This window comes from Mus musculus, chromosome 10, assembly GCF_000001635.26.
Source record: "Mus musculus strain C57BL/6J chromosome 10, GRCm38.p6 C57BL/6J".
Lineage (NCBI taxonomy): Eukaryota > Metazoa > Chordata > Mammalia > Rodentia > Muridae > Mus > Mus musculus.
In genome coordinates, this window is record NC_000076.6 from 92,949,877 (window position 1) to 92,977,800 (window position 27,924).

Here is a 27,924-nt window from a genome sequence, read left to right on the forward strand (position 1 = left end):
CCAGCCTAACAAACCTTCCTGCAGAGAGCCTAAGTTTTCACCCTTCCTTCCTTCCCACCTTAGCATAAGGAATGCCCCACCATCCAGTCTGCACCCCAGTCTCTGCCTCAAGGTCCTAGCTTCACCAAAAGCCATTCTCTTCTGTTGCAAGGCTCTTCCCCTTTGATGGCTCTTTCCATTTAATATGTGAACACGCTCCTTCCAATACAAAGACACATATAAAATGAGATGGAGGCCCAGAATGTGGTAAAACATTTTCAAGGTGAGCACAAGCCCCACCCCTAGCCCCATGCTTTCTGAAGGGCAATTACTCCAGACTGAATCCTTGCAGATGCAAAATGCAACTTAGCACCCCTACCCCCCACAACACAAAGACTCCCACTGTCCTACTCATCATTTTCACAGACACAAGGTCATCCATTCAACAGGTACTGCATCCCCACTATACATTAGGCACTGCTGATGGCATTCTGATTATGTCAGTGACCACAACAAACCTTCTTAAAGCTTACAGGAAGCCTAGCAACCAATAAATGCAACTCAAAACCTAAAGTATGAGCTCTGACTGCTGGTGAGATATGCTCCTTGAGACATTTGCTGGGTAAAGGAATTTAGAAGAGCAGTTTCAGATGGCATGGTTGTGGCAAGCATCCTTTAAGAAATGAGATGTGAAACTTGAAGAAAGGGGGGTTTCCAGGAAGATGCCTGGTATGGGATGCTGGAAATAACCAGGACAAAACAAGAGGAAAAAAAAAAAAGCCAGCAACAATGGCCACCAGATTGCCAAATGAAAGACACAGGCCATGCTAATCCTCTTTGACTATTTGACTATTAATGTGTCCTCTTCCTTAAAGCGCTCTCCTCTCTCTCTCTCTCTCTCTCTCTCTCTCTCTCTCTCTCTCTCTCTCTCTCTCTCTCTCTCTCTCTCTCTCTCTCACACACACACACACACACACACACACACCTTGACCTTGTGTGCCCTCTTCTCAAATATTCTGCTTCCACTTTCAAGACTTTGTTCATGCCTCATCCACAGCATGTTCTTCCTTGGCTTGCATCCACAATAGTCACTAAGCCCAAGTATTCTGGCCCTAACCTCACAGAGAATCAGAAATGCTTCCTTTGCAATTAGCTATGGCCATGCCACTTTAGGCAATGGGATGTCAGCAAACTTATGGGTCACTTTCTAATTGTAGCTTTAAGAGCTACTGTATCATTTACCATATCTCCTTTCTTCTAGTCTGAAAAAAGGAAAAAATAAGCCTACTGTACTTGCTACCTGAATAAGATATTCAAAAAGCATCTATGCAAAAACCAATTGGCAACTGTATATCTCTTTGGCAGGGGGTAGGGGGGAGTAGTGTAATTAAATAAATAAATGAACCTAGGGACCAAAGAGATGGCTTACTGGTTAAGGGCATGTGTTCTTGCAGAGGATCTGGGTTCAATTCCCAGTACCTACACGGTGGCTTACAACCATCTTCAACTCCAGTTCCAGAATATCTGAAACCTTCTTGGCTCCATGGGCATCAGGAATACACAGGGTGTACATATATCCATACAGGCAAAATACTCATACACATAAAACAAACAAATCTTTAAAAAATTAAAAATAAATTAATTAATGAACCTAAGCAGTGACCTTAGCCCAAAGCATATGGTACATGCATATGTAGTCTGTCAAGGCTGTGCTTACTCCATGCCTATCAGACAAACTCCCCAGACTGCAGCTTAAGAGTCCTGTTTCCTAGATGTCCTAGATAGGGTTTTATTGCTGTGAACAGACACCATGACCAAAGCAACTCTTGTAAAGGACAACATTTTATTGGGGCTGTCTTATACTTTCAGAAGTTCAGTCCATTATCATCAAGGCAGAAAGCATGGCAGCATCCAGGCAGGCATGGTGCTGGAGGAGCTGAGAGTTCCTCAACTTGTTCCAAAGGCAAATAGAAGAAAAACTGACTCCCGTGTGCCTAGGAGAAGCGTTTTAAAGCTCATCCCCACAGTGACACACCTCCTCCAACAAGGCAACACCTCCTAATAGTGCCACTCCCTAGGCCAAGCATATTCAAACCACCCCACTGGCACAGAAGCCTTGTCAAGGTACTTCTTCCACCATGATGTCAGTAGCTCAATATTCAACTACACAGACTCAAGAGGCAATAAACAGACCTTTCTTACTGTAAGCTCATGAGGCAGGAGTCATTTGTCACTGTTAAGAGAGCCACTCAATGCTTTGACTGACATTGCTTCCTAGATGGGATATCCTCAGGTCTATACTCCCCAGAACTCTACCTGACTTCAACCATAACCAATATACAGATGACTCAACAGTTCCCCAAACCAGCTCACGCAGAATGCCACATTTGTACATCCAACCACCTACTCAATGCGTCTCGTTGGGTATCCACCAGTCATCAATGCAATAGCTCTCTTCTGGTATTCATCAGCCATCTGCCTCTCCTTAGGTATCCACCAGTCATCTACCCTCTGCCTCTCCTCAAGTATTCAGGCAAAACTGGAGCTGCAATAGCACCCCTTGCCTCTGACCTGTGCTTCCTCGGGTTGGTTTCCTGTCTGGGTAAAGACATCATTATCCTCCCAGGTACCTGCTGCAGGCTCCATGACAATGTGAACTCCCACAACCCTCATCCTCCTTTCATGCCTAGTCAGGACAGAATGAAGTCCTGTGGCCTTCTTCTCCCTTTCTTTCCTGTCTGTTCCCTCTCCTCCAACTGCTCAGCTACAGGCCTCCATTCATATCCAAGCCAGGAGCAGCAGCTCTCTGGCTCTCAAGTGGGTTCCTTTGAACCTATTTCTACATTGCTGCAGAAGATTCTTTGAGGAGACCTTTGACCCTTTTCTCCTCACATCCTCTTGCAAGGCTCCCTCTGTTCTCCAGATAAGGCTAAGCCTCCTTCATCCTGCCCCTGGAATACATCACTGCCTACTTCCTGCTGACCTCATTGGCCTTTTGTCTTTCTTCGGTCGTGGTGAATGCCAGATATTTGCAGTTTATAACAGCAGAGATAGTAATGATATTACCAATTACAATCTCACCATTTTGTTCTCCCTCAACAGACCATGAATTCCTCTCCGAGGAATCTGCAATCTCATTCATCTTAGAATTCTTGGTACCTTATAACAGCACTTATAACTTAACAGATGCTCAGTAAGAGTTTGCTGAGTGACTAGAGGACCAACTCAACAAATGGCTTGAATGACCAATGATGCATCTGCACATACAGAAAATTAGTAGATAACATCCCAAAGGAAAGATTATGATCCTTTCCTGTCCCAGAAACATAGACAATTTGTTGACGTTTGGTCTTTTGATGTTTGTTGTAATGCTAAGTGCAGGTCCCCAAGACCTAGTTGCCCTAGAAATGAAAGAGTCAGCACGAGAGACTCCCCATGAGACAGTGGGCAAGTAGACCCAAGTGACCCTATGTGACTTTGTCCCGAAGCTATTTCTGATTGGTAAACAAAGATGCTGACAGCCAATAGCTGGGCTGGGTTTAGGGTTTCCGGGACTGGGAGGTGGGGGGAGAACCAAGAGGGAAGGAAGAGGTGGAGAGGAAGAGAAAATTGCTATGGGTTAAGTGAGTCATGAAAATATGGCTCTGAGGGCTGGCCAGTGGGAGTAAAGAACAGCCCAGATGAAACATACTAAGTAATAAATAACTCGGGGTATCTATAGGAAAGTAGATTCTAATAGCATAGAGGGTAGATATCTGCCCAGCTCTTGTGCTGTTTAAGCTTTATTGTATGTAAATAATAAAGGTTGTGAGTTTTTTATCCAGAAACTGAATGATCAAAAGCTGGGTAGAAACCCCAGATTAGGATTTAAAATTTCTACAACAGACTTGAGAAGCACAATATAGTGCAGGTTTTATTCGTATTCTCCAGTTTTTCTTCAAAGAACTATTTGTGTAATCATGAGAGTACAATTAGGTTTGTTTATGTTTAGATTTATCTTATTTTTCTCTGCATACATGCATAAATATCTATGTAAGTAATTGTCAGATGTGTGCAGGTACCCCCAGAGGCCAGACAGAAGAGAATGTTGAACTGTCTGGAGCTGGAGTCACAGGCAGTTACGAGTGACATGTGGGTACTGGAAAACCAAATGTGGGTACTGGAAACCAAACTCATAGCCTTTGGAACTACAGAAAGCTCTCTTAATTGATGAGCCATCTCTTCAGCCCCTCTGTTTTCAACTTATTCTGTTGCCTCAATTCTACAAATCACACTGGTAAAGACATTCTGGAAATCTCATCATTTAAAAGCAAGGGTTTTAGTTAAAATTTTATTGCTATGAAGAGACACCATGACCACAGCAAGTACCTCTTATAAGGGAAAACATTTCACTGAGTCTGGCTTACAGTTCAGACATTAAGTCCATTGTCGTCATGGCAGGAAATATGGTGGCACGCAAGTAAGACACGGTGTTGTTCTCAAGAAGGAGCTAAAAATTCTACATCTGGATCAGCAGGCAGCAGGAAGAGAGAGTGACACTGGGCCTGGCTTAAGCTTCTAAAACTTAAAACCCACCCCAGAGACACACTTCTCCCAACAAGACCACAACTACTCCAGCATGGCCACATCTCCCAACAGTGCCACTCCCTATTGGCCAAGCATTCAAACACTTGGGAGTATGTGGGCCATTTTCATTCAACCCATCAGAGCAAGTAAATCAAACTATTGCAAAGACTTTTCCAGCTTGCTGATTATAAGACGGTAATGCCAACAACTTACCATGGCACAGTCAGTGGGAGCCTTGTACACTGAAGGAGGAAATGGAAGCTGCATGCATACATGTGCACACACACATGCATGCGTGCACACACACACACACACACACACACACACACACACACACACATTCCCAAGAAGACAAAAGCAGGAAAATGCACAAAGTTGACTCTTCTCACCATTTCTCCTTTTCCTTTTCTTTCCCTTCAGCTTATAAAAAAAGAATTTTAAACACGTGTAAGTATTCAATCATCCTTGTAGGACATTTACAGCAACATAAAATGATAAATATCAAATGGGTTATTTTCAAGTAAACATGAGAAATAGATTTTACTAGCCATTGTGGAAGAGCTGACATGTAGAACACAATAGCGAACCTTAAAGAAGATGGGGTTCACATTAGAACTGGGTCTGACCTGAAGTGATGAGTGTCTTCAGGGGTTCAGAACTGCCTTGTAGCTCAGCCAGGTTCTTGGGTGTGGAAGAATCAATCTTGAGGCGCTTCCCAATGAAGTTTCGACAGGTGATCTGAAAAAGACAAGCAGCACAAACAGTGCTTAGGCAGTGTAGTTCAAAGTCTGGCTCCCCTGAAATTTCTGCCTCAGTTTCTGTCCAGATGTGAAACAGTACTACAAATAAAAGTTGGTGGAGTACTACTCAGTCCTGAGGACTTTGGGGAAAACACGGCTACATAATTTTCCATAATTCTCTTGTCCACAGCACAGCTGGGAGAACATTGGAGAGATTATGTGCAGCAATCAGAATATGATTTCCTGATAGTCTATAAGTTCACGGATCTAAATATATATTCCATTATGTGAGTTGAAGCACATCCCAAATACAGGCTTCTCTTCTAAAGGCAGATTTGGCTGCAGCCCACTCGTAATTAATGTAATTTTAACTTCCTTGATGAAGTTTTTCTAAACTAATTGCTTCTATAGTATTGTGACAATTTCTTGAACAGATGTTTGAGTCCCCAAATTGTAAAATATGTGAAAACAGAAAAAAAAAGTGTTTAGATGAAGAGAAATTCCTTTAAAGAGCCCAAGACCCTGTTACCTCCAGGTCTCAATTCCCATCCCTTGGTTAGACCAAAACCAATCACTCAAGATACAGCTGCCTCTCGGTCCAGTCTTTATCAGCTTTTGTGGGCATTTCCATAATGAGAGGGAAACAGTCTGATAAGATGCAAAAGCCTCTCTACAGTTTAATAAGTGCACATGGATGGCCCATCCTCTCTCTGGGTTCTTTAAGCAAATCTTTATTAAATGCCAGTGGGTCATGCACTGGTACACACTGAGAGGATGATGTAGCGTCAGAGAGCAAAACAAACAGACATTTCTGTTCTTAGGGAACATATTCCAGTGGGTTACAAGAACAAACAAAATATTGAGTGTGATGGTTTGTATATCCTTGGACCAGGGAGTGGCACCAACTGAAGGTGTGACCTTGTTGGAATAGTGGGTGTGGGTATAAGATCCTCACCCTAGTTGCCTGGAAGTCAGTCTTCCACTAGCAGCCTTTGGATGAAGACATAGAACTCTCAGCTCCTCCTGCACCATGCCTGCCTGGATACTGCCATGCTCCCACCTTGATGATAATGGACTGAACCTCTGAACCTGTAAGCCAGCCCCAATTAAATGTTGTTTTTTATAAGACTTGCCTTGGTCATGGTGTTTGTTCACAGCAGTAAAACCGTAACTAAGACACTGAGTTTAAATTTTTTTCTTTGTCCTAAAAATTACTTTTTCATTATTTTAAAATTAACTCAAACATAAAACGTGTCTCCCGAAAATTATTGATGGATACAGAAACCATTCCTGTTGTTTCTAAGGAGTGTGTCAGCCCTGACTTGGACAAACGTTTCTTGTGGGGAAGGCCTACACTTCTGGATTTGCTATACCTGGAAAGCGCTGACTGAGGGCAAGCTGTCAGTAACATCTGTGGATCTGAGTGGAGGATGCCCCAGTGAAAATACTGCTTATCTGGTTCCTAAACCCTTCCCTTTCGTGTGTGGCTGAGTGAGAATCGGCCCAGCTTACCTTCTCTCCATTTTCAGCCTCGTATCTGGCGCAAGCCTGACGGGAGAGCTCAGGGCCATTCAGCTCTTTTATCCTCTGGACCAGTTGGCGCTGAGCATACACCAACAGCGGGGTCACTTGCTCTGTGTACCTCTCACTGGGCCGGGGTAGAGAATACATTGAAAAGTTAACTTGAGCTAAAAGACCATCCCCTAAAGAAGTCTGTTACTTTTTGAGGCCATTGTGGGCCGGACATACTGTGAAATAATATTGAACTGAATGGCAAGAGACACCAGAGTTTCCCACTTCTCCACTTGGTATAGAACCTCCAGAGACTTCAACACAAAGTCATGGATCCATCTCAAATCTACCACGTTGACGTCATCCAAAGGATGTTCAAAGATCAGGCTGGAACCTCCATTATCAGATTTGATGTTCCCGTAACAGCTGGGAATGCTGAACTCGCCTCTCTCCTCGAAGGGCTGCAAGAAGCACGTGGAGATGAGGAACCCAGCTTTAGGGTCTCACTACATATTCTTCTGGTAAGTCAGCGTGATAATGGAACACGAGAAGGGGCCGAACCAAAGGGAAAATTAATGTTTAGGTGACTTACAGCTTTGTAATGGGAGATGGTGTGGTGTGATATAATCGTCTGTGGTGAGGGAAATGTGCTAGATTTCTGTTCGCTCTAATTTACCACAGCCAGCAGATGCATGCGGCTGCTTATTGTGTGGGACGTGATGGTGCCACTAAGTTTTATGGGTTTTTTTGTTTGTTTGTTTGCTTGTTTGTTCTTTTGCTTGGTTCTAACTATTTCACATTTTAACTTAGATAAATGACAGTTGATATTAATCAGGTAGCAGAGACTGAGGTCTAGCCTGGGTATTTATTCATTGCTGACTTAAGTATGGACATTAAATCAACATCATAAGGCCTTTAGAAAAAGCATGTAGTTTGTACAACAGATAATTTTTCTAGGTATGTTTGGCACATTTCCCAATTCCTTAATATAAAAGTCAATGTTATGGAGGTGTCTTAGTTAGGGTTACTATTGCTATGATGAGACACCAAAACCAACCACAAGCAACTTGGGGTTGAAAGGGTTTATTCGCCTTACATTTCCACATCACTGCTCATCACTAAAGGATTTCAGGATAGGAGCTGAAGCATGGCAGGAACCTGGAGGCAGGAGTCAATGCAGAGGCCATGGATGGGTGCTGCCTACTGGCTTTCTCTCCATGGCTTGCTCAGCCTGCTTTCTTATAGAATCCAGAACCACCTGCCCAGGGACAGCACCACCCACCATGGACTTGGCTCTCTTCCATCAATCACTAAGAAAATGTCCTATGACTTGCCTACAGACTGGTCTTACGAAAACATTTTCTCATTTGAGCTTCCTTCTTCTCAGACGACTTCAGCTTGTGTCAGTTGACATAAAACTAGCCAGTACAACTGACTCCTTGTCAACTTGACACATAAATACATTACTAATAAGCCACAACCTTTTCTTTCTTATTCAACCCCAAGATAACACATTAACTTCAACATCCAAATATAAAATACTTTTCAATTTTAAAAAGCCCCACAAGTCTTACAAATACAAACATTTTAAACATCCAGTCTCTTAAAATCCAAACTTTTTTTTAAAAAAAATAGAAAATGTAAGAACATGGGCCCCTATAAAATAAAAAATAAATTAATTAAATGCTTTTTTTTTCTTCAGAGAGAAGAACCAGGACACACCCACAATCTGAAGAGCTCCAAGCCAAACTCCAACTCTGTAAATAACTTGATGTCCAACATCTGGGATTTACTCACAACCTTCTGAGCTCCTCCAAAGGGCTTGGTTAGCCCTTAAAAGCACACAAACCTTATCTTCTAGGCTTAGGTTACCTCCAGTTAGTGGTCATCCCATGATACTGGTGTCTCCAAACTGCTGGGGACTCTTGTCAAAAGAGGACTGCACTTTCACCAACAGACTCTTCTATACTCTCTTTAAGAGCGTCTCAACTTCTCTGCATGACTCCTTTCATCCCTGAGCCTTCAACTGCTAATGAACCTTCAACCTTCACCGGTAGCCTCTCCTTGTCTTTCACAGTCCCAGGTCTCCATTGTTCTCCATGCCTTCAAACTCAGTACTACCTAGAAGATGCTCATCTATTTCCAAATTTAGCTTCCAGCATGAAGTACAACCTTGGCCCCTGGAACACAGCTCCTGCGTGCTGACTCTGAGAAAACATTCCTCAGATTTCACTCTGCTGATGCTGCTCTCTTCTTAATCACTACTAATTTCTCAGCTCCAGCTAACCAGCATCAATTGTCCCAGTAAAGGAAGGGTTTCATTTAAGTTGTTCTGGTGTTTTGTCAACCACAGCCAAGTCTTCAGCCCCAGCTAACCAGAACCACAGACTCCTAACTCAAAGCATGCAATGGCCCCAGCTGAAAACTTTGACTCTCGAACTTCCCTCTGGAATTTCACAAGCCAGGCCTCCATCTTTTGCATTTCTCTCGATATTCTTATCTTCTAACCTTCCACGGAACAGCTCACCAGGGTTTGAACACTATAACACTGGTCCTTCTATACCAAAATTCCAAAGTCTCCCAAAACAACATGGGTAGGTCTGTCACAGCAATATCCCCACTATCCTGGTGCTAATTTCTGTCTAATTAAGGTTACCGTTCATGTGATCAGAGACCTACAGCACTGTTCACCATTAGAGAAAGTAGGGACAGGAACTCAAACAGAGCAGGAACCTGGAGGCAGGAGCTGACACAGAGGCCATGGAGGAGTGCTGCTTACTGCCTTGCACCATTCAACTTGATCAGTCTGCTTTATAGAACCCAGGACTATCAGCCCATGTATGGCACTACCCACAACAGGATGAGCCCTCTCCCATTAATCACTAATTAAGAAGATGCTGAATAGCTTACAGGCTGGCTGGCAACCTGATCTTATAGAGGCATTTTCTCAATTGAGGGTCCCTCCTGTTAAACGACTACAGTTTGTGTCAAGTTGATATTAAAAACTAGGCAGCTCAGGAAATTTTTATCTAGAGGTCTGATTTTTGTCCAGATTAAAAAGTTACTATTTTAACTACAACTGTGCTTATTTCCCGTGAGACCTGATGCATATGCGGATTCCTCTGAAAATTTCTGCAGCAAAGCAAAGTGCATAAAGTCTATCTAAGGGCCAGGCTGTAGGTCCAAACAGGGAACTGGGGTCAGTTCCTTCTGTCCTGGTGCCTCATTAAGAGTCTTAAGGCATTAATGGGGGGTGGGGGGCTGAGCAAGATTCACCACTTCAAACTAAGATGATGCTTGTCACGTGGCTCTGGGGGGTCAGAGATGAAGAGGTGCCGGAGCTGGGGCTGTCTGCTCCACTGGAAATTTACTTCCTACCTAGTGCCAGCACATGGACACACAGAGCATGCTCAGAGGAAACCATGTCATGAGTTATGAGCCCAGTTCCCAATCCACTGGGTCTGCAGGGTCACATGCATGTATAAGGAGCTAGCTTCAGTTCCTTTCTCTCAGATTTCCAAGGGAGAGCACTTGCCTGCCTCTTGTCCACCCGTCCCACTCAGTCCTTTCTGGCTTGCCATGCTTGCTTACTACGTCAGCTGACAGAGTCATTTCTAGGATGAGGGTAAGGAAGTTCTTGGCAGTGACATCACTTTCCAATACAGAGTTCACTCCCGACAACGCTGGGATTCTATCTCAAAGTATCTTATTTGGCATCGCCCCTCTCTCTATTGACACCAACCTGACGGGCCAGGGCAGGGGTGGGGGAATGCATGTGATCAGATATCACCAAGAAGGAAGCAGGGATGACACATCAGGACTGAAATGGCATTGGAAGAGGGGTTTGGGTGTGGTCATGGTCCATGCCATGTGAAGTTCTTTAAGACGTTTTATTGAAGATGACTTAAAGCACTCAAAACAGTAGAGAAAATAATAAGACCCCCTGAACCTTCTCCAGGCTTCTATAGTTTTCAAGCTTTAGGGTATACTCAGTCATTTTATCATTTTTAATTATATCTCTAAAATTACACTAATCAATCTATAAATATCACAATACAATCTCACGTGAAAGTCTTATTTTGAGAGATGTCTATTTAGATCTAGCCCTATTTTCAATCAGTATACTGAGATTTCTTCTTTTGCTGTTTAGCTGAGTTTTAAATGCACTTTAACACTGACTATCATGTCTATAGTTGGGGAATGCTTTCTCTAAAGAGTTCTCTCTCTCCCTCTCAAGAATAATATAACATGTATGTGCATGTTCACATGTATGAGAGAGCATGTGTGTGTGGTATATGTGTGCATGTATATGAAACTGAGTATACGCCTCAGTCTCTCTACCTTATATATTGAGTCAGGGTTGTCATTTCAGCTGATCCAGCCATCTGGATTGCACTACAGATTCCTTTTTCCACTTTTTATGCAATAGAATTATAGGAAGCCTGCTTGGCTTTTAAATGGGTCCTTGAGACCCAAACTCCAGTCTTCATGCTTGTGTGACAAGTGCTTTATACCCTGAGCCATCTTTCTGGCCCTAAGTTATCTCTTCATTCTGCTGATTGTGTTATTTGCTGTTTAGATCCTTTTGGGTTTGATGTGATCCTAAGGACTAAAGCTTTACTAAGCCTCAAACTGTTGTAAACTCACACTGCCAGCATGGTGGAAAGCGTGGCTGCACACAGGCAGACATGGTGCTGGAGAAGGAACTCCAAGCATCTACATCTGGATCCTCGGGCAGCAAGGAAAGTGAAACTCTGAGCTTTTTGAACCCTCAAAGCCCACGCAGTGGCATACCTCTTCCAAGAAGACCCCACCCACTCCAACACAACCATACCTCTGCATCCTTTAAATGATGCATCTCTCTGTGAGCCTATGAGGTCTGTCTTCATTCAAACCACAGGACTTGATATGTGTTTTCAATTTGTTCTCTGTATGCTTGAGTATCTACTAGTTCTTTCCTTCTCTTAAGTTAATTGAGTATTACTTAGTCTCACATTGTTGGGCCTTTAGCTATCACTTTTTGGTGCTGTCATTACTCCAGGATTATGGCAAATACATCCTTAAATCATCACATCCCACTTAAAGTTATATTGTAACAATCCATATAAGTAGCTTAATTTACATGCTTTGTCTTTCATGATATTGTTATTAGATACTTTCCTTCAGAAATGTTATATTATATCTTAATGTGTTTGCTAATTTTCAATAGGTTTGTTATTGCATATTATATCATTTCTATTTTATTTCCATAACCTAGGTCATGGTGTGACAGATTCTTAATAGCTACAAGTCTTAGCACCTGGAGCAACTGAACAGGGATAGACAGACTACTGGGAGAGAGGTCACATGAGCAGCTCTGCTTGCTCATGGAATTCATATAGGAGACAGTAAGGGTTTCTATCTCTTTCTTTCAAACAAACTGGATTTTCAGGCTAAGATTTTTTTAATTAACATTAATGCAAGTTATCCACTGTGAACAAATTTATAATGAGAAGCAAACCAAGTGGGAACACAAGAAAAATATCAATGTCTACTTATCCCAAGTTTCACGATAAAAGGCATTTTTTAAATTGGATACAATAAAAATAATTACCCAAAAGCCCTTACCTTGATAGAGTTTGTGCTCTGCAGCTTTATCAACATGTCAATAAGTAGTTCTGCGCCCAGGTAAAAGGGTAGCACACAGATGCAGAGAAAGTTATCCTGGCTAACAGGAAAGGTTTTGCAACTAGCCACAGTCTGCTTCAGTAGTATCTGCAGCTCCCGGGAAAAGTTCCAGAAGACCCTGCAACAATTCTGCAGTAGAGTCCAGTAGCCACCACGGTATGCAAGAACCTAAGACAAGCATCACATTCAGTACCACAAAGGTCCAGAAGTTATAGAGGTATAGAAAACTTTACTCTTTTTTTATCTGCAAACACATATGTCAATGATAAAAACAACAACAAAAACCACCTAACTAAAACCACTTGTTATGTACTATTCACAGGTGTAACACTGCGACATGATATTTACATACATTAGCTGGTTTGAGTTCCCCAATCCTGAGACGTTTACATATTCTAGCACTCTAGCAATAAGGACTTGATGCCTAGGATAATTTGTCCATGGCCCTCAACCCACTGAGTGAAGAAGATTTACATATTCATAGCCAGAATCCCAAATCCCATTTTTATAGGTACTGGGGATAAGGCAGTGAGCAAGGGCAGCTCTTCTACCTTCCTGTTGCTTAACTTTCCAAGAGAACACCAAGAGTAGAAAGGTACACAAAAATGGGTTTTCAGCAGAAAATATATTTTATTTTAAATGAAGCAAGAGCTGGACAAATGATTCAACAGGTTAGGGCACACAGTGCTCTTCCCGAGTACCTGAATCTGATTTTTAGCATCCACAGCAGATGGCTCAAAACCACCTGTGACTCCAGCTGTAGGGAATCCCGTGCCTCTGACTTTCTTGCACTCATATACACATATACACAGAGAGATGCACGCACGCACACACACACACACACACAGAGAGAGACAGAGACAGACAGACAGAGAAATAATTTAAAAATTAATTAATTTAAAAAGTAAAGCAGAACTAAGTCCAAACTGGTATGGAATGGGAGGACATGTTAGCTGAGGGTCAAGAAAGAAAGAGTCCTTCCTGAGGAGTAATGATATAACAGGGACCTTGACAAGCTGAGCTCCACACAGAGAGGAGAGCTTGGCTCCTTCACTGCTCTGAAGCTAGTAGGAATGGGTATAAAATTGGATGCTTGTGATCAAGGAGATGATTGGGGTTTAGTTGTCTTTTTGTGAATTTACCCTGTTCATTCCATGGAGAAAACCCAAGTGCTCATTCTTTTATCTTTAAAGTATAGTGGTCCTCTCTACTTTTAAGATGTTTTAAGTATATGGCTTTTCTGCTGTGACTAAAACCAAATTTCTTTCTAATGATTCCAATCCTGAGGTTAGCTGTCTGTTAGTATTTTAGATGTATAAAAGATGGCTGCAGAGATGGGTCCTTGGATAGGAATGCCTTCTGCATAAGCATGAGGACCTGTGTTTAAATCTCTAGCATCCACATAAAAAGCCAGGCATGGCCACTGTAACACATACATTGTACCTGTGACTACTGTACTGGGGTCAGGGGTGGGGTTGGCAGTGACAAAAGGATCACTGTGGCTTACAGGTTGCCAGCCTAGTTCAAGGTTCAGTGAGAGACTCTGGGACAGAAAAAGAGCTGTGAATGATAGTGTGTGGTACTCAATGTCCTGACATTGCCTCCATACACAAACACACACACACACATACAAGAGAGGGGGGAATTAGCATAAATGGACACAAGTGGACTGATAGAATCAGGAAGTTGAAACAAATGTAGGGTTTTCAAAGCAGATATCCTAAGCCTTCTCTTGTGCTAGAGAAAGAGGGAGGGTTGTGATACCATAGGAGTCTTAGTAACACTGGAGACACATCTAGTGCTATCACAAAGGACTCCCATTTCTGACTCATTGTAAAAAGACAGTCAAGGCACATATACCATCACAGGATCTTCATGACAACCAGGTCACCAAGAAGGCTCTGGGTACAAAGATGACAGCTAAGTAAATGAGCTTATGTCCTCTACCCCACAACCAGAGAACACAGACATCTTTAGTATCATATCAGGCAAACCTGAAAAGTGGCTGAGGCAAAGCCTAGCAAGAAATCTGTATGTAGTAAGTGTTCATATCCTACATCCCGAGTTTATGGGTGAGTCTAGTCTAGTACATGAGCAAAGGGAAAGGAATGCATTACCATCGCTCTCCTGCAACATAAGAAGATTTTCATAAAATGATCCAGTCCCCAAACCAGCGTTCGATCCTTCTCTCTGACATTAACACCAATGCCTAATTGAGAGTCTGATTCATAAATTGTTTGTGTTTTCATCTTGGGAATGTTATCATCGCTTTTGGAATTGAAAAGTACAGATAAATCTTCTGTATCTATATTCCAAAAAGAAAGCAAAACACTATCAAAAATGTAACTCGAAAATAAAACATAAAGCATAAAACCATCAAAAACATACATTTACATTCCCATAAAGGTGACATATGTCGCACAATAATAGCATGTTACATAAACTTGGAGAAGGAATGAGTCAACCAAAGACACAGTGAACCAGGAGAAGTTTCTTTTAAAAATAGTAACAATAAATAAAAGGCTCTTAGACATTGCAGGACAGAAGGCATGGCTAACCCTATGGGGGAGATATGGAGAAGAGCATCCCAGGCTAAGGGAGGGGCAAAATGTGCAATGGAATCAGAGAAACGAGCAGTGTTGAGGAAACAGTGACAAAATACACTTGTAGAGGTTTGGTCTGTTGCTATGTACTGTAATACTACATTCTATACCTGATGGTCTAGGCCAGCGAGTAATGTCTTGTGTGCATAAGCTTTTACTGTGCAAACCTTGTTCCTTGATTTAAAATTATTGGTTGAATAAAATTGACTACTACCAATTACTGGAGGAATTAGAGGTAGGTAGGCTTGGAGTGACCTGGTTTGAGGACAGAGGAGAGACCAAGTGAAGAAAGAGGAAGAACGGAAGGAGAGGAGGAAGCTGCCATGAGAGAAGACCCATGAGCACGTGGCCAGGAAAAACAGTAAGTATCTGGGGTACACAGCTGGGGAGGTAGCCAGGCCAGCAGTTTGAAGAGTAGATTAGGGATAACTCCACCCCAGTAATTGTCAAGGGCAAATAAAAAACTATAGACTGAGCCTCATTTATTTGTAAGCTAGTTGAGGATAAGCTTAAGTTGGTTGTACTACATGCAATGTTCTCTAATCTTCTCAAACACCCGTTCCCAGGACCTGCACACTCTCATAAGTAGCACCCTGGCCACTCATTGCTCAGCTACGGTGACATCAGTCCAGAACTGTTTCACCCGCCACATATCTCCTTTCCCATAGGTGTCTTGAGTCTAATGCCCTGTCTCCAATATCATAGTGGGATGAAGCTAGGGACAAGCTACATGTCAATAAATTTACAAAAAAAAAAAGACAAAAAAAGAAAGGAAGGAAGCAAGCAAATAAACAGATTTTGTATCTATGGAATTTCTCTCCAGTTATATGGGTAGCCATATGACATATGAGTACCAATCTACATCTAGAAGAATCAAAGGCATGTCAAATACCTTACTATGCACCAGTGCTATCAAGGCAGTTAACTAGCTGCTGAGAATTCTGATCAGCAAGAAAGCCCATAGCACTTAAATGTCAGCAATAAGGATTTAAGAGAAGGCTCAATCGGCAAGATAACTGACTGTACTTCCATATGGCCTGGGCCCGCTTCTCAGCATCCACATGGAAATTTATAATCACCTATAATTCCAGTCCCAGGGGACTCAACTCCCTCTTTGGACCTCTACTACCACTAGATATACACATGTTACACATACATACAAGCTATCAAAATACACATAAAATGAATCTTTTAATGACAGTATAAAATCTAAATTGATGGATTTTTAAGAGCATAAAGACACTAGAAACAAATTTTTATTTGTGAAATGGATAGTAGTCAAGGTAGAAAAAAACCTGTTGCTTAAAAATAGTATTTCACATTCTTTCATCTTTATAGGAATGGGTTAAAAATCAACCAAATTTGACAGGCAAAAATGCAGCACAGCATCCAGATGTGAGGACCTCCATGCCTATATGTCTCCACTACCCAGAGACTGTAGAAACCAGACCATATGACAGCACTTCTTTTCCTGTAAGCAAAATATTATTGCACTGCCCTTAATGTATGCTTTCATAGAGGATGCAAATTCAAGACTGTAGGGCAACGGTTGACTATCCCGAAGTTTAAAATCAGCTATCCTGATGGTATCTGTGCCTGGCCATAACAGTACATTGGTGGAACCTACTTGAAAAAGGTCATCCACTCAGATATCACACAGCAAAGCCTCCCCAGCTTGATTTTGAAGGGGTTCTAGCAGGCCATGCTCAAATATGGCAGCCATACTCAAACATGGCTCCGACAGGCCTTGCCCTTTCCCTACTCCTTCTTCCTTGCTTAAAAGCCATTAGATTGCATTCCTAAAGTTAGCCACCAAGGTCTATTTCCATATTTGGTCACTTCCTTCTCCTAAGGCTGACTACCAAAGGCCATCTATCACAGTCTTGAAGTCCAGCTATCAAAAGCCCCCTTTGGCTCACCTAATTAACAAGCCTAATCACAACAAACAAACTCATCCTAACCCAGGGTTTTCCTTTCTGCCTTTATAAACCCACATTTTCCTATGAGCCACATCTGTCAAGTCTGTCTCCTCTATACCCAGAAGAAATCTTTTGTCCCTCCAGGGCAAATGTCCCTTCCCTACTCCCACCTCCTGTTCTCTTCCCTTTCTCACTCATCCTCCATCTCCTGTCTTTGTCTCTTATTTCCTGCCCTTTGCCCGTCTGGGGCAAATAAAATTCCTTAGTGCTGAGAACTTAGTCTTGGGGTGTCTTGTGCTGACTTTACAGTGCTTACAGAACGGTCAGAAGCTTCTAATCCTTACATTTGCCGAGCAGTCAAGATATTTTTGGTGGAACGCTGAATACGTAATTAAAGTTAAGGAGAGCAATTACCAAAATATACTAACACAACTAAATGGCTGGGCTTTTTAAAATGGCACATATATCTATCAGTTCGTGTGTGTGTGTGTGTGTGTGTGTGTGTGTGTGTGTGTGTGTGTACACGTGAATACACACATGTGTCATATGCTGTTTGAGTTAGTGAGTAAAAATTTAGAGGCATTTGATAGAGTTGCCAGTGAGCACGTTTCTTTTACCTGTGGTTTGGTTGTGCTTCTTTTTCTTAGAGACAGTGAGGGCATCCATCATTGCATTGTAGCTGTCTACAGTCAGCTTTGCTGTTGGTAACACTGTTCCAGAGTGGAACAATGAGAAGAGGTTAGGGTCACATGACCGGAAGCTGAAAAGAGAACCAATATATTCATGCATATATATATATACATATATATAATACATATATGCGTGTATATACACACATATATATTTCAGATGAAACAACAAACGAAACTGAACTGTCTTTTAAATTCAGCTAATTTTTGTTTTTAAAACATTTTTAGTTGTGATCTTAGACCATAGGTTCTCTTGGCAGGTAATCAGCCCCCCCCCCCAGCACTTTAGCATGGACTTTTGAGATTATATAATATAACCTTACTGTTAGGAGTTTAAACACTGTATCCTTCCCTAAAAGGACCCTTGAATATGGGGAAAAAAAGCCTCTCTACTCTGAGTTCTAAAGCAATAATTTATGTTGGGCTAGGGATACAACTCTGAGGTAGAGCAGTTGCCTAACCTGTGTAAGGCTCTAGGTTTAATCCCTACTATTACAATAAATAAATACTATTAGAACAATAAAAATAACATGACTTAGGTATAACTCAGTGAAGATAATGGCTGTTTCTTTTTAAAAATAAGATCTGAGCACTAAATATGTTATAAAGATAAATGCCAAGCATATACTACTAATCATAATAAAATCAAAGTTATCAGCAAATTACCACTGGCATAACCTTGACCACTGATTGTTTTATTGTGCCATCATCAGGCAGAGTTGATGACATATGACAAGAAGACTTCTGGGTTCCCAGAGGATACTAAAAAAGCCTGTCTCTTCTCTGCCATGGGCCACATTATTAAGCTAACTATTGCTTCCTAAGGAACTAGACTCACTCTGTGGCCTACCTAAGCTATCACCATCCTCTTAGGCCAGCTTCAGCATCAGATTCGTAGCCATTGTGACCAGCTTGGCTAGCTACTAGAATGCAGATCTCTGAGGAGCAGTTTTGTGCGATTTGTCTTCCAAGGTTCTAACCAAACTTGTGGCGAAATGGAAAGAAGGGCCAAGTTCATTTTGGATTTTAACCTGCATTTCTTTGCCTCATTGGTTTACTGAAATAAACGCCCACTTACTTCATATCCTTTTCTCCAGTCTTTTCCTGAGCCATCCCATTTTGTGTGCTCCTGCCAAGGAAACTCCTTATCATGGTCCTGCTCAAACCCCCTTAATCATCCCCTTTCACATACAACAAAGTGCACTCAGACTTAGCATAAACGGATGGATGACACTTCATGACTCGGTACTGACTGATTATTCTATTTCTCACTACCTCTTTCATTTGCCCGAGATTTTGGTCAGACTCTTTGGGGTTCTCTCCAGTTTCCTACCTGTACTATGACTTTTGTGACTTCAACGATCAAGAATATCTGCTTCTCTGGCTGGTCATTGCTAAACATTACCTATCTATCGACAAGACACCCAGGGGTAACATCTCCATGAACCCCTCCCTAAAAGGTCAAGCCGGAAGAAAGCCACCAGGTTGTTACAAAGAATTTATATGCACTCTACCATCTACCATCAAATAGAGTTATGCACGGGTGCTTATAATACACTATCAGACTCCAATACATATATCTTGTCCATCTCTGCATACCTGAGGCATCTAGCTCACTGCCCTATGTTCCTCACCAAGTATTGTTTTGGATGGAAGACTTGATATCACTTTTGCCACAAATACCTAGCATTCAATAATATAGTCTTCTCTTTGTATCTACCTCAGCACTTAGCCAGGGGTACAGAATAAGATCTCAAGTTGCATGTTGAAGTCGTGGCATAAATCTCATATTAGAAAGTATGATCTCTTGTTTTTACAAGCCTCCAAAAATATCTCTGAAGGAAAGGGACAGTGGCATGATGTCTGCTAACATCAACAGGTATTACAGGGCCAACCTCACACTGGACACTACACTGATAATCGTATTCAAGGCACATGCAAATTAGCACCACACTGGACATTATTGAGCATGTATTTGGGAAAGAAACCAACATAACAAACTATAGAAAACACAGCGATGACCAGTGTAATGTAGACATTCTGACAACCTTGCTGAACTGAGGCCTCGAGCATACAAATGCCCAGTCTAAGCCCAGGAGATGAAGGTGGGGGGGGGATGGCACCAGCATCATTCTATACCTGACACTTGAATACGATGAGCCGAGTCTCTCCTTTGTGCGCTCGGTCAGCTTTTGTAAAAACAAGTGGAAGTGAGCATTCGCCAGATAGAGGTTCATCTGAGCTCTCCAGGGCAACTCCTCAAGAAGTATTTGATGGAATCTCTTTCGTCTAACGTACGTTAAGATTAAGGGGTTCAGGTTATCACTCAGGCTCCGGTATGCCATTTTCCTGACGTCCGTTCTCTTGTTTCTGCCAAGGGAGAAAGATGTTTTGACATTATACAATAAACAGACCGACCGACAGACATTAAATAAAGAAGAATGATTCTGCTTTGTACAGAATGTATCGTGAAGTTGCTTGACTACACATATGCACATGGGTTTGGCTCATTTAAGATTCCCTTGGTGCTTAAGACGTGAAAAAGTGTGGGAAGGACGCTGCAAGGAGAAGCTTCAGAGGGGCAGAGATGCCACTTGATGGCCTTTCAGAATCTTGCATGTTCCAGTTCAAAAAATGCTTTGCTTCTCCATCACTATGGTGGTGAGTGCCCTGTATGTCCTGTGGATTGCCTAGAACTAAGTAGATACACAGAGAGGCGCAGGTATGGATTCACACATAGTTGCTATACTCTAAATAAAGTCATCAGGTTGCATTTCTGCTTGCATCGTGGTTTGTGATATTGTAAAGAGTCACAGAGGTCCTTAGAAACTAAAGAGCTTATGGGGTCTGTTTCCCTTAAGTACATATAAATCTTTAATTATCTGAAGAAAATCTATTTAAAACCCATGTCATGACAACTATGTCCATATCACAGGATCTGGAGGATTATCTTGAGGTCTTATCCTATAAGCAACAAGAAGAAAAAAAAATGTAGGAAGGAACCGTGGGAAGGAATAAACCAGGGCTTCATTCTCTGTACATTCTATAACCATCCACACAGACGGACTTGAACCCAGGAGTAAATTACCAAGTCATGTAGACAGCCTTTATACCAAGATTCTATTATATCTCTATTCAAAGAATAGAAGAATCCAGAAATGTAGTTTTAAAAATCCATACAAAACTAATAATTTATGTAGCTAACAAAAGGGAAGTAACACATTTAGGGAGAAACCACACAATGTATTAAAAAACATTACAAGCTCTTAAAATGCAGCCTGTCTTCTAAAAGAAAGATACAGAGTTGCAAAGAAACAAAACAAAACTTCCCGAGTGGGTGTATATATTCGATTCTCTTTTCAAAGTCACAATAGAATACTTCCTATTATTCAGAAAGCAAGTCGGAACTATTTTCTGAAAGATTAGTCAGGACCTGAGAGAGGGAAAACAAGGCGCTGGAGGGACGTTTTCTATCGGACAAACAAGTTTTACTTTAAAGCCAAAGTCATCGCAATAGTAGGTTGTTAGTTCAGAAAATAGACAAATAGACAAACGGGACAGAGAAGAGATCCCAAAACTAAATCCATGAATAGCCTGTAAATAACAAAGGTGGCAGGGACAACAGAATCCACTATTTGAGAACAGACTATCCAACAGATGGCACCATCTAAACGATTATAATTGAGAGGAGAGATGGCTCATCTAAGAGCCCTGGCTGCTCTTCCAGAGGACCTGGGTTCAGTTCCCAGTACCCATGATGGCAGCTCATGGCTATCTGTAATTTTAGTCCAAGTGTACTCTCTTCTGACCTTCATGGGCACTGTACACATGTGTTACACATACATGCCTGAGGGGCAAACTACTCCTATACATGAAATAAAAATAAGTCTTCTAAAAGAATCCTAGGTCCTCAGAAAACAAAAAGCTCCCAACCTGGTCTCAACTACTGGCTACCATCAATGGCTCTGTGGCCAATGCTCTGTAGCAGACCCCATTCACGGCACTCGATAATTGGAGTTGGTTACTGCTCTTCCAATCGTTACTACACAAGTGCCTTGAGAACCAGGATGCTCTCGAACTTCTACTGTTTGACCGTTTCATACACTTACATAATGAATTTTACTAGTTCCATCCTCCCTTCTCCTCTCTCCTTTCCTCCTCTGTCCCACCAGAGTCCTTTTTCTCAACAACTAACCCACGCGCCACCCCAACCCCCACTGCCTAGTTTCATGTCTTCTTTGTGTGTGTGACCCACTGAGTTTGATTGTTTTGTATATCAGGTTTTCCGGGATACCCTACTACCCAAAGTAGTGCCTAACACGTATTCATTAATACCTGTCCAGCTCTGCCATATCAAAAATGGATGGATTCTTGTAGAAAAAGTCTTTTAGAGTTTTCTTTTTCTTCCTTCGTCTTCTTGTTAAGTCTGAACTCTTCATGGAAGAGAGAAACGATCTTACAGAGGTAAACTTGGAACATAAACATCTCCCCCACCCTGCATCCCACACATACTGCAATGCTTACCTTCTGCCCTGGAAGCACACTGCTTTTCCTACATCCTTTAATTATAATTACTATCAAGGGGATGGAGAGGTGGCTCAGCAGTTAAGATCACTTGCTGCTCTTTCAGGGGGCCTGGGTTCCATTCCCAGCACTTACAGGTTGACTCACAACTATCTGTAACTCTAGTTCCAGAGGATCTTGGGCCCTTATCTAGCCTCTGTGAGACCAGTTGCTCATTTGGTACACAAACATATATACAGGGAAAATACCCAAATAAGTAAACATATATAAATAAGTAATTATAAAAAGTAAAAACCGACCTCTGTAGACAAAAACATCTGACTGTGAGAATATCTATGTGATTCTTTTAGAATGTATAACTTATTATGAAATTATAAAATTAGATGTCTGTACTTATTTCTGTTTCATATTTTAACAAATCAAAATATAATCAGCCATCTCTAGATATACAATCTTTTCATCCATTTTATGAATTTAAAGTTCCAAACACAGTTTTAAAAGCTACTTACCTTGCCAATCTCGATCACTATGGCTTTAAACTTACTGGGAGACTTGAGTGCCCTCCTAGAAATGACAGTCTCCTTATATTTTATCCTTTTCACTCCAATAAGGGACTCATTTCTCCTAATCCACACACGAAAAGAAAACATTGATCAGAAAAATATGCAAAAAATAATAATGGCAACAACATGAAAGTAATGAATCTCTAGTGAACACTGTGGTGGTTGAAACTGCAAAAAGGAAGGGTGCGGGGGGCAGCCCGCTCCGTGCAGCACTCAGTGGGGATCCCTGGACATCCAGAATAGCTGACATCCTGATAATACAATGCCATTGACACTGAAACTTGTGAAAAGGGCACACATGTGTACGGGGGGGAGGGGGGAGGAGAAAGGGCTGAAAGTACAGTGTAGGCTGGACAGGATTGGACTGAAGAGAATCTACGGTTACCTACTCAAATTCTGACCAAAAATTTTAACCGACTTCGGTCTTTTCTCAGTCCATCCTGTGTAAGCTCCCAAAGGCCACTGCCATTTGCTGAGCGTTCTCCCTCCTCCCCTCCTCTTGGGAGCACTCAGCCTTATTTTTCCAGCATGGCGTCCCACTTTCCAGACACCATAAGGTCCCTCTCCATATCTTGCTATTGAGATTAGTCAGCCAATTTTCCTGAAATGCATACATTTTTCTGGAACATTCTGCTTCAAAATGTTGAACAGGGATCAAAATCTTGAGTGAAATACCAAACTGCAAGGTTAACACAATGACTGACTGAGTCTAGATAGTTGAGTCCTGCGCTAGAATACACTCTATGATCAAAATTAATCTTGTTCCTAGTAGAGGTTGTGCTCTCTTTCTGTCCCTGTCCCTCTCTCTGTCCCTCTGTCCCTCTGTCTCTGTCTCTGTGTATGTGTCTATCTCTGCCTCTCCCTCTCCCCCCTCTCCCCCCCCCCGTGTGTGTGTGTATGTGAGTGTATGTGTGTTGTATCTACGTGTGTGTTTGAAAGAACAGCTATACAGGCATGGTCGGCAGAGGATAACATAAGATACTTTGATCTGGTCTTTTATACTTCCTCTCCCTCCCCCATGACAGGATTTCTCTCTGAAATTTGGGGATGGCTATTTTGGCTATTCTGGTAGCCAGCAAGCCTCAGAAATTCTCTGTCTACCACCCACAGTACTAGTGTTTTGTGTGTTCTTGGTCATACAGGGTACTTACGTAGATGCTAGAGATGGGACTCGGGCTCACCTGCTTATCCAGCAAGTGTTCTTACCTACTGAGCAATCCCCCAACCCCTCCCTTTGGTTTTGATTCATTATTGGACAATGTGAATCCTTCCTTCATTGTTTCTCATTTTTAAATACCATTCATGATTCTAGCCCATTCTCCAATTTCTCTGTCAGAAACTGCACCAAAATTATAATAATAAACCAACAAAGTAAATTTAAGGTAATAGAAACCTTTACAAACTGTGGCTGACTATAAAGTAATGTACTGACTTTTCATTTTATATAAAATATGTGTCTTATATAAAAATATGTTGAGTCTAAAAATATGTTGGGTCTTTTTTATATTAGTCAACCCTCACACACAGTCTCTGGGAAATTTAATCATACACTCTGTAAAAATGGGATTTTTTTTCATTATACTTTCAAGTTTATATAGGAAAGCTATTGATTTTGCATCTAACTTTCCTATGAATTCAACGGGTTCTGCTAATTGTCTTTTGATTAAGTTAAAAGAAACAATTACTTGCGAATGTCTCCACTTTCAGAGGGCTTCACTGTGGAATCCATTTACCATTTTTAATTCTCCATGCTGCGGTAATCATAAAATCTCCTGATCTAATTTCTTTCCTTAATATACTGGCAAGAACTTACGAAGCAGTGCTAATTGTCAGAAGGTAAAATGAGTTTCCTTGTTTGGGGCTTAATTTAATAGAAAATCGTATGATCTTAATTTTACAGGAATAATCATTGAATTTACCAGATAATTTTTTAGAAAACTCCTAATGGTTCCTGTGGTTCACAGTGACAATTATGTTTTCATATTGCCTACTCTCTCTGCACTAAGAATCAAATCTTTATTTGACAACTGGACTTCTGAGCTGGTATTTATTGGTATTTCTGTCTCTGTCTACTGCTCAGGACATGTGACTCATGCTTCTTCCTACTTGTTTGCTCTCTGCACCGAGTTGATTAAACAGTCTTATTGATATACGATAAACAGCTGCATACAAAAGGAAAGTATTCATTTCTTTAAAATATGAGAGAATTGCCCTGAACAAAATTGAGCTATCCAAATGTTTCTGCTGCTTTTCTCAGCTGTTATAATCTTCCCCAGGTACTTAGCACTTTCAACTATGGTTTTAAATTTATTTTCTGTTCCAGTTACCCATGCTTCTCCTTTTATGATTACGCTACTTGGAAATTTTCTTCTTTTACTCTTACTCCTAAAGAATGATCCTTGGTGGCAACTGAGCTGACTTCAAACCAGCTTATAATTGATGCTTTTTTACCTTTAGTTTAATTTTCCTATGGCTTTCTTAAATTTGTTTTTTTATTATTATTATTTCTTGACTTTCATAAAAACACATTTAATCTCTTTTTCTCTGCTCTGTAATAGAAGTTTCTAAAGCTAAGGATCTGTCTATAGCTGCTGCTCTGGCTGCCTCTAACAGGTCAGATTTCTTTTATCGGTGGTCTCCTAAAAGCTTTAAGAGACATTTATTCTCTACAGGATGGAGACATAAATTTATCCTTCCAGTTATGTATATGTGTATCTTTTCTCGTTAGGTCTGTTTTCAAGTGAGTTTTCTTTCAATTGTGTGTGTTCATATGTGTGTGTGTGTGTGTATGTGTGTGAACACAGAGGCCAGAAGAGGGCATCAGTCACCTGAAGCTAGAGCTACAGGAAAGCTAGAGTGTACAGTTGTACACTGCCCAACATACATGCTGCCAACAAAACCAGTGACCTATAGAAGAGCAGGAAGTGCTCTTAACAGCCAGGCCGACTCCCCATATCTGTACGTGGCATTTTAAGCCATGAGATCATCATTGTTTCTCTTTGCAAACCTTCATGGAATACCATCACTGGGGTTTATAAATACAACCTGTAAAGTCAACTATATTGGGCATGAAAAGGTGACATAAATCACCTAACAGGGACTGTGCTTTCTGTAGTGCCGGAACATCTCACAGACTACCAAGGCTAAGGTTTAACTCGCATCCTGTTAAGCATAACGTGGGATGCTGCGATCAGGAGGCATGCAGGTGGAAATCGACCTGGTACAGAATGAAGAACTACACAGGCTGAAGCATGCCACGCATGTCAGCAAACAGACCTGACTCTGCTCCACTCCCAATCTACCCCTTAGTGAAGACGTCTGAAAATGTCTCCTTGGCCTCAAAGCTTACGTGTCTGCCACTGCCTCAGCCAGCTGCACCACTCAGTATCCAGCCTCAGGTATTTATGATGGCGGTACTCATGTTCATGGCACATTTCATCCTTTAGCTTTCAGACGAACTATCGTTACTATTTTTATTATTGTTGTTATTATTATTATTATTGACTTTGATGGTCCTTGCAACTTGCCCGAACACTACAAACAACTTCTGACTTCCCAAGTCTTGACCGCTTTATAGTTGAGTACGACTTTCTAACCCTGACCAGTTCTCTGGCTGCCATGGCCTATTATACCTAATAGACAGTCTCCTCCTTTTGAAACTATTATGCCGATATATCCCAAGCTTTGGCTTTCAGAAACAAGGTATCTATTTTAGAAGGAATGTTTCTGTGTTGGTTGCCTTCGTTTGGGTGGCATTTTAAAAATAAATGTCATGTTATTTGCTGTTAATTTTATTCAGATGGGACATGGTACCCATGATGACAGACACTTGTCAGTGGTCTGAAGACAAGGTGAATGTATCTGGTGTGAGACATTATAATTTTCTTGGAGAGTAAAAACAATCATTCCAGCTTAGGAAATAGAGGAACTGTGAAAGCTTATTACTCCTGAGAACATCTTATCCACATACACAAATGGGACCCCCAAGAAATGGCTCTGCTCATTATGACAGAACCAGGAACACATGGTATACATGCAAACTAGACTCTAAACCTCCAGCGAGAATGAGCTGACAACCTAGGGAGACAATAACTCATACTGACCCAGTGGAAGTGGCCTGCTGTATTTGCTGTTAGTGATGGGAACACGCACTGGTCTAGCTGCTTAGTTCAGGTGGAGATAGACTTTTATGGTTAGTCAGTTGCCCACACAGACACAAACCTTCTCTGTCTATTGACTCCCAATTACGTTTATCACCCACTTTTTCTGTCTACCTTTGTAAAAGTCCAAGACATTTGCAGAACTAAACTGACTCGTACCTTTTCAAGAAGTCATAAACAGGGGCAGATATCTCCACCATGAGATGAAACTTCTCATCGTTCATGCATTTGAGCATAATTTGTGTAAAGAATTCCAGGAATCTTGGTCTTTGCTTAAATTTCATGACTATAGAAACAAGAAGTTCATTGTTGGAGAGTTAGTTACTAGTGTCCCTTGTGCTGCAAGGTTCCTAGTGCTAGCTGTCCTTAGTCACAACAAGCTTGTCTATTAATCTTTTAGATTCCCTGTCTATTTCTTTTATTTCACTTTTAATTAAAATATAATTACACCATTCTTCCCCTCCCTTTCCAATCTCCACCATGCCCCCTCCATCCCCTCTTAAAATCATGGCGTCGGTTTTTAAATTATTGCTACACACACATATACACACAAATGATTTTATATAAATACAACCTGGTAAGTCCATGTAGTAATATATGTATATGGAGAGAGAGAGAGAGAGAGAGAGAGAGAGAGAGAGAGAGAGAGAGAGAGAGAGAGAGAGAGAGAGAGAGTTTGTATTAAAAAATCATGCCCCTTCTTAGAATTAGGAACAAAACACCCATGGAAGGAGTTACAGAGACAAAGTTTGGAGCTGAGACGAAAGGATGGACCATGTAGAGATTGCCATACCCGGGGATCCATCCCACAATCAGCCTCCAAACGCTGACACCATTGCATACACCAGCATTTTGCTGAAAGGACCCTGATATAGCTGTCTCTTGTGAGGCTATGCCGGGGCCTAGCAAACACAGAAGTGGATGCTCACAGTCAGCTATTGGATGGATCACAGAGCCCCCAATAGAGAAGCTAGAGAAAGTACCCAAGGAGCTGAAGCGGTC

At 41.5% G+C, this 27,924-nt stretch overlaps 1 protein-coding gene across 9 annotated transcripts in view; it reads right to left on the reverse strand.

Moving 5' to 3' along the window:
* The window catches only part of Cfap54 (cilia and flagella associated protein 54), a 307,879-nt gene that overhangs the window by 174,268 nt on the left and 105,687 nt on the right, over positions 1-27,924 (reverse strand). For all 9 annotated transcript variants that reach the window (NM_001347060.2, XM_011243636.3, XM_011243638.2 and 6 more), the window contains 10 exons: positions 27,082-27,208; positions 22,709-22,823; positions 22,011-22,108; positions 19,815-20,045; positions 17,604-17,746; positions 14,582-14,769; positions 12,405-12,632; positions 7,035-7,258; positions 6,798-6,933; positions 5,172-5,283 (listed from right to left, as the gene is read on the reverse strand). In NM_001347060.2, coding sequence (NP_001333989.1) covers positions 5,172-5,283; positions 6,798-6,933; positions 7,035-7,258; positions 12,405-12,632; positions 14,582-14,769; positions 17,604-17,746; positions 19,815-20,045; positions 22,011-22,108; positions 22,709-22,823; positions 27,082-27,208 — 1,602 coding nt within the window. The remainder of the gene's footprint in view (positions 1-5,171; positions 5,284-6,797; positions 6,934-7,034; positions 7,259-12,404; positions 12,633-14,581; positions 14,770-17,603; positions 17,747-19,814; positions 20,046-22,010; positions 22,109-22,708; positions 22,824-27,081; positions 27,209-27,924) is intronic.